This window comes from Paroedura picta, chromosome 15, assembly GCF_049243985.1.
Source record: "Paroedura picta isolate Pp20150507F chromosome 15, Ppicta_v3.0, whole genome shotgun sequence".
In the NCBI taxonomy this organism is placed as follows: domain Eukaryota; kingdom Metazoa; phylum Chordata; class Lepidosauria; order Squamata; family Gekkonidae; genus Paroedura; species Paroedura picta.
Genome location: NC_135383.1, coordinates 4,132,207 through 4,145,405, shown reverse-complemented (window position 1 = coordinate 4,145,405; position 13,199 = coordinate 4,132,207). Strand labels below are relative to the sequence as shown.

Below are 13,199 nucleotides of genomic sequence, written 5' to 3'. Positions count from 1 at the left end.
ATTCCTTTTTTGCTGCAGAAAATGGGCTGGTTAACGATTGTTTTAACAAAGCCGCCTGCATGGATTCACAGTGTCTTGGACCGCCTCGAAGGAGAGCCGTTTTGGTCTCCTTCGGTTGTCTCGTAACCCTGGCTGATTGACTTAATTGGTTCAGTCCACCGAGAGGCCTGCATAGGGAACACTCATGTTCGAATCCCCGCTCAGACATTGGCCTTCCTCCGTACCAGTTGGCATGACCAGTTGCTGCAGTGGTTGTAGAATTACCACGTCAGTCACATGGCCAGCCCTGGGGCCAGCGTGTGAATCCCCGATTTATACGAACCATAAAGGCCACAGACGTGTTGCATGAGAATGTCCAGATAAAAAAGGGTACAGGAGCCCAAAGAGTTCTTGGCTCTTCTTCCTCAATCCCTGCCTAGTGACAACACCTTTGCTGTGGCAACTGCTGTGTCATTTTCCTTGGGGGGGGTGTCTCTTTGTAACTGTTATTCCCTTGTTTTGTCCTGAGCAAGCCTTAGACTGAAGGATCCCTAAAGGAATGGCTGGGATTGGTAAGCTTCTCGCACCTCTGTTAAAAAAAAAAAAAAACACTTTTGGTCCATAGCATGATCATCTAGATTCTTGTCCTTCCAAACATTTAGCTTGTTTTCTCCTTTTTCTTTTCCCACCTTGCTTATTTTCATTTGAATGCCCTTCCCAGCCTCTCTACTGCTCAGGCTGTGAGCAGCAGCGTGTCAGGTATGTCTTGTGCCAGTTTCAGTTACGAGGATATCGGTTACAAGTTATTCAGGACCTTGGAGAGTTCCCAAGTGAGTTAGAGGTTGCTCCAGCAGGGTTTTGTGTGTCGTTTCTTAAAAACTCAGTTGAGCAACAAAATTGCAAAGCTGATAAGTGGATTGGCCCAGGCGCTGCCCCTTAGCTGAAAGCAATTTCTTGGAATCCTGCACTCCAGGGTGATTCAGTGCTGCTGGGAGCTTGCAAGGGAATCTAACCCTTTTCCACCCGCATGTCCTCTTCCTTTGCATGATCCGCAGAGTTCTTATTTTTGGTCTCGAACACAGACCATCTTGGGGTCCGTTATCCCTGAGCTGCTCCTGCTGGCCTTCATCTTGAGAGGCTTCCTCTCCTCTTCCTCTCATCCACTGCCGAAGGTGCCTGAGCACCAATGCCTGTTCCCCATCGTTGGCAAACAAAGCAACTGCATAAATGGTTTATCCCACCGGCATCAGCCTAGGTTTTCACCTATGCAGTATCTCATCCCCTGCGGCGTCCCTGGGCTCCACCGCGAGGACAACCCTCTAGAAGTAGGCAGGTCACTTCCAGTCATTGGCGCCCGTCCTGCAGGCAGCTCTTCTGGAACTGCCTTTCCACCACATTGCCTGATAACATAAAAATAACTGAAGTGGGTTGGAGTCTCAAACCTGTTTGCGCAAAACGCTGTGCTCCGTTGGGACTTCAAGAGTCTTCCGCTACGTTTCAGAGGTTGCTTCTTTGCTCCCCTTCCTTGGTTCATCTCAAAAGCCATCCTTGTCTGTGCTGTTTTGCTATTCTGTCGTCGCTTCTACACAGCCTCCCGGCACCCATGCATGATAGAATCTCATCCGCTTCTGTCTTAGCGGCCGCGAACCAGTCAAATTCGGTAACCGTCCGCAGCGCGGGTGCTTCTGTGCCGTGCGGGAGTGTCATTGTTGAAGTTCCACAATGATTCCAAGGGGAACCGGTTTGGGGAGCGGCAAAGGAAGGCAACACAACCAAAGCTAACCCACGCTCCTCCCTGTCTCCCCCCCCCCCACCCCAGGAAGCAAAAGCAGCGGCTCTAACCGAAGCAACAGCGAGACGAACCGGAGGGCGCTCAACCGGGAGAAGGATCGCAAATCGGCCGGCAGCGGCAGTGAGTCGGACCACACCGCCCGGAGCGGGGGAGGGGGCGGCATCGTGCGGCACGAGCGGCCCCCCAGCCAGCTGAGCCACCGCAGCCACGTCTCCACCGCCCCCAGCGACAGGAGCCCCCGCAGCCACCACTCGTACGGGCCCCCGGGGGTCCCCCCACTTTACACCCTCCCCAAGCTGGGCTCCAAAGTCTACGGGACGAGCGGCCCTCCTGGAGGCCCTCCCGTCCGAGAACTCGGCTCCGTCCCCCCTGAGCTGACGGGCAGCCGCCAGTCCTTCCAGAAGGCCATGGGCAACCCTTGCGAATTCTTCGTCGATATCATGTGATCGGAAGTGCCTTCAGAGACTCTGCAACAAGGGTTGGTTTCCCCAGCCCCAGCCCCAGCCCCACCCCAGCGGGGCTGCTTTTTAGTCAGCGAATCGATGTCGGACGCTTGGAACAAGCCCAGGGGGTTGGCGGGTGGGAGAGAAAAATAAACATTTGACTGTTCTTGCATGTCACAGCTTTCTGACCCTCGATTGTGCATCGCAAACCAACGAGGAAGAGAAATCCTGGGACGCTGGCTATCGGCCAATGGGTGGGGTCTCTTGTTTGCCCCCTCCCCCTTACCTTTGTTTTCCTGAATGTGGTTGATTGGTGTTCTCTTCACATATAAGCTTTGTTCTTAGTGGCGCCTCTTCTCAGTGCAATTATACTGTATCCTTCTTGGCTGAATCAAGGAATTGAGATTTTGCATTACACTTTCCCCGTCATGCGTATTTGCACCTTTCTAAAAGAGAAATCGATTTTATTTTGTTTGTTTTTTTTGCTTTCGAGCTAAGTTGGCGACTTCTGTTTTTTGTTTTTATTTCCTTGCCCGCCGGCAGCTGTGAAATCCAAGCAGAGGGCCGTTCTTGGAGGCTCTCTTCCAGAGGTGGGCGATTCCGTACCGAAGCTGTCTCGTTTTTCTGAGATGCTAACGCTCAGAAGGGGGAAGCCGCTTGGTAGCAGGAGAAGGGCCGACGTCTGCGATACGGTCACAGTTCACCGCCCTGCACTTTGTGGTGGGCCTTCTTGTTCTGCACTTAACAGCCAAACAGCATCCTTGTGTAGCATCACCGTGGCGCTACCTGTACGTTCGTTCTGTATGAATAGAAGCCTCAGAGTGGCTGTAGCATCTGCCAGTCTTTTAAGAGCTGCTACAGGCATCCATGCAGACGACGGGTCTGCTGTCCAACTCTCTCCTTAATATAGATGCTGCCGCAACCAGTTTTATTTGCTCTCGGCTCTGCATTGATCGTGGAATCAAGGAAATGCTCGACGTCTTCGTTCTTCCCTCTGGCACAGGTTGTTTTCTGTCCTACACGGAAGGTGGGAGCCGAATCCAGCTGCGTACAAAAAAGCCTCAGGTCATTGTAGATCGTTTGGGTGGGTAGCTGTGCTGGTTTGCGGCAGCAGGACGAGGTTTTGAGTCCAGTGGCATTTTGTCGGTCTCAGAGATGCCCCTGGGCTCAGACGTTGTTCCGCTGTAGACCAGGGGCAGTCAAACTGCGGCCCTCCAGATGTCCATGGACTACCATTCCGTGGCAGGGGCTCATGGGAATTGTAGTCCATGGACATCTGGAGGGCTGCAGTTTGACTACCCGTGCTGTAGACCAGGGGTGGTCAACCTGTGGCCCTCCAGACGTCCATGGACTACAATTCCCATGAGCCCCTGCCAGCAAATGCTGGCAGGGGCTCATGGGAGTTGTAGTCCATGGACGTCTGGAGGGCCACAGGTTGACTACCCCTGCTGTAGACCATGTAAGGAATATAGGAAATCATAAAATTCAATTCCAGCTAGGCAGCCAAACAGCTGATGAGGCCCTGTTTGCATAGAATGCACTGTTAAATTTCAAAGCAATCATGGGACTTCTTAAAGAGAATATGTCCACCTGCCGCCTCAGATGGTTTCGTGTTAAATTTTGGAGCAGCAACCTTCTCACTCTGCAACGGCTGCAAATGGAATTTCATGAATGTGCAAAAAAAAAAAAGGGGGTCTTCTTCTCGAATCTTTGCTGCTGCGAAAACATGCCCCACTTTCTGACGCAGAGTGAGCAGAGGAAAAGAGGGAACCATCCTGCAGGTTTCTCGAGTAAGGAGAGGAAAGCTGGAGCTGGGAGAGCCCTGATTGGCTAGCGCCTGTGACGTTAGGAACATACTGCTGGAAAAATGTTTGTAATGGTTAGTGCAAACAGTTTGTGATTATTGGGGAGGGGGTTAGTTAGAGGAAAGTTGGATGCATACATGAACGTGCAAGTGAGAGGTGCTTAAAAACGGCCGTTGAAAGAGTAAGAGGAGAGCCAATGCTGCTTAGTGGTGCATTCAGTTTATGAGACACGTATGTCTATAAGGGAGGGGAAGCTTGGCTTGTAGCAGAGGTGAAGAACACCCTGCGCTCTTGTGAGGAGGCCTTCTGTCGTAGCAGACGTTAGCAGGGCTTTCCCGTTTGCACAGAAGCTTTTATGCTTAGTCCTCCGGAAGCCCAAAAACCCTCTCCATCTGCCTGCCCCAGCCTGATACTAGCTGTGAACATCAGCAGGGCTGGGCATTCCTGTGTGCTGCAGAAGTCAAAATCAGTGAAACTGGATTTTGTGGTAGAATTTGCACGCAGACCCATATCGCTCAGGGTTGATTTTTTTTTTGTTTCTTTTCTTTCTTTCTTTTTTTTTTTTTTGCTTGGCCAGACCAGGGAAAACAGGAGCAAGGACCTCCATTCCCAGAGCTCCTTTCCCCAAGCCCTAGAAGCACAACTTTAAAAAAAAATTGCTCTGTTGTTACCACTTGAGTATTATTACAGAGGTTAAGCCTCTTGAGTAACGTGACTTGGCTTGAACACAAAGATGTGACTTGGCTGGAAAGCCAGGGCACCGTGTTATGTAGAGGTGGCCAAAGTGTGGCTCTCCCAATGCCCATCGACTACAATTACCATGAGCCCCTGTCAGCATAGCAGGGGGTCATGGTTATTGTAGTCCATGGACATTGAGAGAGCCACAGTTTGACCACCCCTGATGTAGTGCGTGATCCACCATCAGGATGAGGTGTAACATCTCAGAAAGACCACAAGGGTGGGGGAATGTTTTGTGTTTTCACGTGTGAAATGTCCCAGAATGTTGACTCTGTTACTCTTGAGTACCTGCAGATCTCCAGTAACCCATCTGTGATTGTTTCTGAACAAAAATGCCTCCTGGGACCTCCTGCATGTGAAGCAAGTGATCTCCCATGGAGTCCTTCTGCTCATACGATTATTCACATGCGTACGTAGCTTTTTTCCCCTGATACCGGTATCGGAAAAGCAGCCTCTGGGCTGGACGCTAAAAACTAAAAAGCTGGCATGGCACCTTTTTGATAACCCCGAGAAAAGCATCTGTAAGAGCTGATAGAATGGAATTTCCACTTTCTCTTTCCTTTTTTCAAGTTTGTGCAAACGGAAGGTTGTGGTCGCAGTTCTGTGCGGTCTTAAGAGTGATTGTGTGTCAGTGACAGTGAACTCAGTCCGATGCACTCCCTAAGGCACGTACGCTTAGGCCTGTACGCTTACGGTGAAGGCAGAAGTCACATGTGAGGGGTGAAGACAGAGGCAACAGAGGGTGGGGCAAGCAAATTCAGATCCCTCCCTTCCCAAGTCAGCAGGGATTGCACCAGGGCACCTGCCTGGTGATCGACTAGTGTTTTTTAGAAAATGGGCCTGTGGGGGGGGGGGAAGGCTTCTCATTGGCCGCTGGAGATTGGGTTGGCTGCACGGATTATTTTAAAAGATTGCTTTGGCAGCAGCTGCCGCCACAGGACCACCTATACCAGGGGTAGTCAAACTGCGGCCCTCCAGATGTCCATGGACTACAATTCCCAGAAGCCCCCTGCCAGCGAACGCTCCTGGGAATTGTAGTCCATGGACATCTGGAGGGCCGCAGTTTGACTACCCCTGACCTATACTGTGTGACTGAAAGCAAAGTTGTGGGAGCCATTTTGTGGCTGGCTTCACTTCCTAGGGCAGCCATTTTGTGGCAGGGCCCGCCCCACTGTGTCGGAAATCCAAAGGGGCCCAAAGCCTCGGGAAGTCCCTGTCAGAGGAATGCAGGAAGCGTAATTTCCGACTCCTTCCATCCCATTTACTATATTACAACTGTCTTCCCTTTCAAAATACTCTCTGTCTTCACCAGTAAGAGACTCGATTGATGACGCTGGATAAACTCCACGCCCATCCTTCCTGTTCACAGCTACGTGCCCCTCTATGTGGTGGATTGTTTTGTGTCACTTGGGCAGCCCACGTTGACGGATTGACAGTGGATGATTGTTTTTTCCTTCCCGGGTTGCCGAGACTCTTTTCCTTCTGTTTTCTCCATGCAAACAGCAAACCCATCACGGCAGCGACAAGAACGCCGTGTGATCGTCTCTCTTGGAAATTGCATTTAACCGGATTGTAACGAGTGACTTTTAAGGGAATGTTTAATTCTAATCAGCGATTAGAAAGACGTGTAAAGAACTTCGTGTACAGTAGAGAAGAGGAACAAGTCAAAAGATTTTAATTAGCGGCGGGGGGGGAGAGTATCTTTAACCCCCGCCCCACCTTTCCTTCTCTCGAGCGCGGTCCTAAGGACATCTTTGCGCCGGGGCTGCCTTCATAGCAGCGTGAACCACACCATTCCCCGTTTTAAATGTCTATTCCATAACTGAATTTTTTTTTTGTAGATACTGTATTAAAAAAAAAATCTCAAGTGTCTGTATAGTTAATATATAGCTGCTTATGTGTAAATGCTATTTTAAACACTAAAAAAAAAAACCTTTTAATTTTATGTGACAAAACGCACTTCCTGTCTTGCCTTTCGTTTGCGGGGGGGGGGGTTGTTTTGGTTTTGGATTGTTCTGTCCTCTATGCAGAGGTTCTGGGAAACCAGAATATCTCCAGCCGCCTCCTGGAGGTTAGCAACCCAAATTACTTGGTTCCTGCCACGTCGGACTCCTCCTCTGCGGGAGGAGTCCCGGGCAAGCTGCAGAAGTGACCCACGGTGTTCATCCGGGGCGCAAAGAGGACGACGTAGCACACCTGGTAATAGCAGGAGCCAAAGATGGCGAAGACGCTGGCCAGGCCCGCAAACACCTGGAACAAGGAGACGTATTTCCCTTGGGAGGTGGCGTAGGTGGGCACAAAGAGGGTCCAGATGATGATAATTAAGACCACGGCGAAGCTGACGGACTTGGTGGCCCGGCTCGGGACCCGCTGCGAGCTGCTTCCCCAAAAGGAGCAGAGGCAGCAAAGGAGAGCCAGGCAGTAGCTGTAAGCGAGGAGCAGGCCGAAGCCTGGGAAGGAAACGTCCCGGCATTGCAGCAGGAGGGTTCTTTGCAGGCCCGCGTTCTCCTCCAAGGACGGCGGGTCCCAGAGATACCAGAAGACGCAGAGGAAGCTTTGGGCGGCCGAGTGGACGAGGACGCTCAGAGCCAACGCGTGTCTCTTCACCCAGGCCCTCGTGGGGGTCTGGGGCTGTCCGGTGCTTTGCACCACCTTCCCGAGTAACGTCGCCAAGCTGACGGTGAAGCTGATGAAGAACAAGGGCTGCCTGGCCATGCAGACCGGGCCGGAGGGCTTGGCGAGGAAGAAGAAGCAGCTGCTGCAGAGGCAGGTGGAAGAGAGGAGGAGCAGGCAAGTCGGGAAGGTGCCGATGTGGCGCATGGCCGGGGTGCTCCTGTACTTGGCGAAAATGCCGCCGATGACGGCCACCTGCACCAGGGCCAGCACGGTCAGCGCCAGCGTGATGAGGGGAAGGAGGTCGGTCACCTCCAGGTACTCGGTCGTCCTGTCCTGGCACGTGCTGTTCAACTTGAGGAACCATTGGTGCTTGGCGCACTGGGTACATTCGCTGGGGTCTAGGCAGGAAAGGGACTGGTCAGGCAGGCAGGGAGGGTCATCCATTGGGCCAAATTTCAGCCCTGGCATGGGGGATTCCAGCTATGGTCTGGGAAACACCAGGATATTTTGGGGATGGAACCCAGGGAAGGCAGGGTATGGTATGGAAAGGAGAGGCGTATAATGCCATAGGGCTGGGGTGGTTCTTCAGATGGCCATGGACTACACTTCCCATGAGCCCCTGATAGTATTTTGGCAGGGGATCATAGGAACTTCCGTTTACGGAACCATTTGCATTTTGACTGAGAGTTGAAAAGCAAAATCGCTTGGGCACAAGGTGGAATTTGGGCCTGATCCAGCAAGGATGTTCTCAGTTTAGAGATCCAGCTCACCGTTTTTGTCCTGGAAGGACCCTGTCGGACAGTCCTCACACTGGTAGCAGCAGTTATGTTCGCCTCGGAGGTGTCTCTTCTGACTTGGCTTGCAGTCCTGGGAGCACCTGGATAAGGGGGCCTTTTGTAGAAAGGAGGGAGGAAGTGACGCTTTTACGAACTGGGGACGGTTAGACATTCAATAGGCAAAGAGTGGACAGACTCATCTCTCACACACAAGCGCCAGTTCTCAAAAGGATTATTGCCCCGTGCACAATATTACAAATTGCCAAAGGTAGATCACTGCCTGCTGTATTTATTGACTCTCCGGTTGTTAAAACTGAACCCTCTGTGCTGTGGGAAGGTGGGATTTGGGGAAGGGAGAGCAGATTATAATTCCATACAATGTACCTCCCAAAGCAGCCATCGAGGGGCTGGTGGGGCGGGCCTGGCTCAGTGGCATGCAGAAGGCCCCAGGTTGAATCTCCACCATCCCCAGTTCGAAAGACCAGGGAGCAGGTGACCTCTGCCCAAGAGCCACAGCCGGTCAGAATAAATTCTGACTTGGATGGACCGATGGCCAGATTTAATATAAGGCAGTGACGTGTGTTCATTTTCTCCAGGAGAACGGAACTACGTCAACTGGGGACTGTTCGTAATTCTAGGAGATTTCGAGCCGCCACCTGGAGGCTATAGGACCTGGAGTGCAATTCATGTGCAACTCGATCACCTGTCCATCCACACACACACACCCCTCAAAATGGGGGACATTTCCTTGCGAGCCTGAACCTTTTTATCTCTCGTGTGCCACCGGATCTCCGATTCGTTCACGGTGAGTTTGCGTCGCAAAGCGTCATAGCCGCCGATGGGCACGAGGTCGAAGTCTCCGGTGGCGTTCCAGCTCCAGAGGAGCAGATCGTAGCCTGTCGGCGGGTTGCCCTTTCGATCGAAGTAGACAGGCTGCGATTCGACAGTGAAGTTGACTTTGGCTATTTCGGTCAGCAGCTGTGAAAGAGGTGAAGAACCCAGACATTGCAGTGAATGGAAATCACAGATCGTGTTAAGTCTTAGTGGGGAAACACATCCTTTCTTTGGCATCTTGGTCAAACTGCTTTGCAAGACGCGGGCCAGGTGGTAAGTAGGGATGCCAACCGCCTGTGGGGGCCTGGGGATCTCCTGGAATCTCCAGATTACAGAGATCAGGTCTGCTGGAGAAAACGAATGATTTGGAGGGGGGACGCCCATGACAGTGTACCCCCCCCCACCTCTCCTTGCTCCATCCTCAATTGCCCAGGCGTTTCCTAACTTGGATATGGGAGCCCCCAGTGATTGGGGGAACCTGGGGGAACCTGGCAGCTCTAGAAGGAAGAAACCTTCGTAAGGATGTAGCCTTACAATATGCTCCTCTGCTCCTAAATGTGTGTTTTCGACATGCCCTTATGGAGTTTCCAGTAAGCAGATCTTGTAAGCAAGAAATCTCTTGATTGAAGTAAATGGTGAACAAAAGCAAGGGTTTTCCTTGCTGAAACTGACAATTGAAGCTACAAGCCCACTTTTATGCATCCCCCAGAATCGCCAAGTCAGATCTTGGCACGCTCACCAGCTCACTAGCGTGTCATGCCCCCATTTTCCGAGGCTAGTATTTGGATGGGAGACCTCCAAGGATTCGGATGCAAGGAGCACTAGTGGTCGTGACACAGCAGTAAGACGTAGCAAACCACCCCCGAGTGCCCCTTGCCTGGCAGCCAGACAATCTTAGAATCAAAGAATCATAGAGTTGAAAGGGACCTCATGGGGAAGGGACCTCATATCATGTTCTGCTGGATTTTATGGGACCCACTTAAGTTTAAACGCCGTTGGTAGGATGGGCTCTGCTTTCCCCATGCTAGGCTAACATCACCCAGTGGGATCCCTCCTGCCACCAGCCATTACAGCCAATTCCACCCAACCACAGCCCACGTGGGGGTGCCGTACAACGCTGTCCTTTGGCCGAACGCTCACTCACCTGCCAAGGGTAGACCTCTCGGTCCATGCTGCATTTCTGGCTCGTCGCGTTGCACCGGAGCAGCTGGTGTAGCGCATGGGCCACGGCGTAGACGGCTTTGTAGACGTTGAACGTCGTGTAGAACTTAGTGTGGTAGACGATGGTCGAGAGGTTGGCGAGGGTCAAGTTCCCACATTCGGGGCACTGTTCAGGTTGACCGGCGAGGCCGGAGTTATTTTGGCCTTGCTCAGGGCCTGCCAGGATGTGTTGTACGAACTCCAAGAACCCGGGCATCCTCCCGCTTATCACTCCCATCCCGATGATGGTGCCCACGCTGGCCAGGTTTGGAACGAGTCTAATGGTGGAGGAGGTGGCCCAGCACTCGCTGGCGATCCACACTTTGCCCGTGATGCCCCTTTCGGCCACGACGGTCATCAGCTCCCGGGCTCTGGTGGGTTGGGCAAAGACCACCGTGGTGTTGATGCCGGCTTCCACCAGCCGGCTGGTTATCTTGACCAGCTGTGCCCGCCTCTCTTCTTGCGTCTGGGCGCTCGGGAGGATGTCCTCGTAGGCGATGCACGTGTCTGTGGACAGGGCCAGCTGCACGAAGGTCTCCAGTGCCCGGCGGCCGTATTCGTCGTCACTCGCCAAAGCGGCCACCCAGTTCCAATGGAATTTCTGCAGGAGCTGGACCATCGCTTCGGCTTGGCGTTTGTCGCTGGGGACGGTGCGGAAGAAGGACGGGTAGAGTCCTTGGTTGCTCAGGCTATCGGTGGTGCTGGAGTGGCTGATCTGGAAGGAGAGAGAACAGATGCGGGTCCGTAAGTTTGCTTTTTGTTTTTACTGTGCCATCTAGGGCCTAGTCTGCACACACAGGATAATGCACTTTCAATGTGCTTTGGCAGCTGGATTTTCCTGTGCAGAACAGGAAAATCTACTTCGAAAGTGCATTGAAAGTGCATTATCTATTGTGTGCAGACTAGGTCTAGGTCTTAAAGTCAATCAGCTGCTCAACTCAAGAAAGACAGAAATATAGCTAAAAGTTTGCGCTGTTCTATCTTTGTTAAAAGAAAGCAAGCAATGTTTCATTTCACACACATCTACAGTGTTACGTTAAGAATCCAGGTCCAGCTTGGTGTAGTGACTAAGATCGGCCGCTTCTAATCCAGTGACCTGGGTTTGAGTCCCCGCTCCTCCCCAGGCAGCCAACCTTGGGCTCATCACAGTCCTGATAGACACACAGCAATTCTCTTAGAGCTCTCTCAGCCCCACCTACCTCACAGGGCATCTGTTGTGGGGAGAGGAAGGGACGGTGTGGCTGGGTTGCACATATTCCACGTGATAAATGGTAACAAATCCTACCTCGGGGATGGAAAGGAAATTCAGGAACCGTGACAGCACCACGCTGAGCTCCGAGCTGTCTGGACCCACGACGGCCATGACGCGGGGCTTGTAGTTGGTGTAGCCGCACTGTGCCTCGAGGCCGTCGTTGCCGGGGTATCTGGAAAGGAAGCCGACTGCCGGCCTGGTAGCCACGACCACGTTGTGGCAGGTGTTGTGGATTTCATAGCCGAGCTTGACGCCGGGCAGCAGGGAGGTCGAATTGTTGATCTGGTCAATGGCGAAGCGCATGCTGAGGTACCTTTGGTAGCCGTGGACGTAGAAGCTAGGAACGGCGAAAGTCCGGTCAATCGGCAGCAAGTTGAAAGGCCGGCAGAGAGATGGTTCAAAGATACATTGTTGAGGTGGTACGGCCTCTCCTATGGGGGGGGGGACCATACCACCTCGGTAAAGCACCATAGAATCGGCTCTCTGTGAACCGAAGGGAAAATTAAACTAGAAAACGCAAGCTGGGATCTTTCCAAGCCTCTGCCTGTTAGTGCATGCTGGACTGAAGTGGTATAGTCTCTCCTGAGAAGACTGTACCCTCAACTAAGCAATTTGGAAGCAACTAAACCGAAAAGAAAGGTTGCGTCCTGAGTCACAAAGATTATACTCCTTTGGGATTTAGAGGGGTTGGTTCAAAAGTGTTCTAATTGAAGTGGTATAGTCCCACCGTTTTCTGCCTGCCTCTCTGTGCCATCCGGCTGCAGCAGCCTCCACAGGGTTTTCGAGGCAAGAAATGTTCAAAAGGGATTTGCCCTTAGCGACTCTGGTATTCTTGGGTGGTCTTCCATCCAGACACCCATCAGGGGTGACCCTGCGTAGCCGCTGAGCTCTGACGAGATCCGGTTTAGCCCGGGCTATCCAGGTCAAGGCTAATCCACGCTGTCCAGTCCCCACCGTTAAGCACCCTGGAATTAGCTCTCCCAACGCTGCCGGTCGACTGGCCAGCAAAATACACAAGCGATTCAAGTGTGCTTAAGTGTAATGGTAGCTTCCTTGGAAGTTTTTCACCAGACTGACCAGAGATTCTGGGTTTTTTTTGAGGGGGGGGCATCACCTGGGCATGGGATTGGGCTCACTGTGGGTGGGCAGGTTGTTATGAATTCCCTGCATTCTGCAGAGGGTGGACTAGATGACTCTGGAGATCCTTTCCAACTCTATGATTCTAAGTCCCTCCGCCTTGTGGAGACTGTACCATGTCAGTTCTGGACTTTGGAACCGACTTTCCACTAACTCCTACCATAGTTTGCCAAGGTTGCCCAAAGACCAGGAGATCCTGGTCTAATTGGTAGTGTTGGTGTGCGTGCTGTGATTTCAGAGGAGAGCGAACCCCCCTCTCCAGCCTCCCCTTCAGCTCCCCTCTGGCAACAGCTGCCCTCTTACCTGTCTGACCTACAAAATCAGCCAGGCCTCCTGGCAGTCCTTTGGAAGGCTTCTTTGATTCCTGCTCACCTGTGGCACGTGGGAATCTCCAGCGGAGTTGTGTACCGCACCCTGGAATGAAAGTCGAACAACCCGCCAATCACAAAGTCCCCTGGAGCACTGAACTGGACGGTCAGGGGGTTGGTCTTCGCTTTGTTGGGCCTTGTAGAAAGGAGAAGCGTGATGAACTTGAGCAGCAAGCGGAGTTCCATTTTACCTGTAGCAAAGGAAGCACCTGTTTAACACCTGGCATGGATGCTGTGTTACCGAGGACTTGGAGCATTT

The 13,199-nt window shown here is 52.3% G+C and overlaps 1 protein-coding gene and 1 long non-coding RNA gene across 4 annotated transcripts in view; one reads left to right on the top strand and one right to left on the bottom strand.

Annotated features, from left to right (window-relative positions):
• The window catches only part of DVL1 (dishevelled segment polarity protein 1), a 56,667-nt gene extending 49,965 nt beyond the window's left edge, over positions 1–6,702 (top strand). For 2 of the 3 annotated variants that reach the window (XM_077311131.1, XM_077311132.1), the window contains exon 15: positions 1,799–6,702. In XM_077311131.1, the coding sequence (XP_077167246.1) occupies positions 1,799–2,217 (419 nt within the window). In that variant the 3' untranslated portion in view covers positions 2,218–6,702. Of the gene's footprint in view, positions 1–512; positions 552–1,798 lie in introns of all 3 variants that reach the window. The other variant, XM_077311133.1, reaches the window with a different exon arrangement.
• Positions 6,703–7,694: 992 nt separating this feature from the next.
• On the bottom strand, positions 7,695–9,086 carry LOC143824743 (uncharacterized). Its single transcript, XR_013226855.1, has 3 exons — positions 8,912–9,086; positions 8,144–8,264; positions 7,695–7,771 (listed from the first exon to the last, which is right to left on the bottom strand). It is a non-coding gene; the product is annotated as an uncharacterized LOC143824743 (long non-coding RNA).
• Between the last annotated feature and the right edge of the window lie 4,113 nt (positions 9,087–13,199).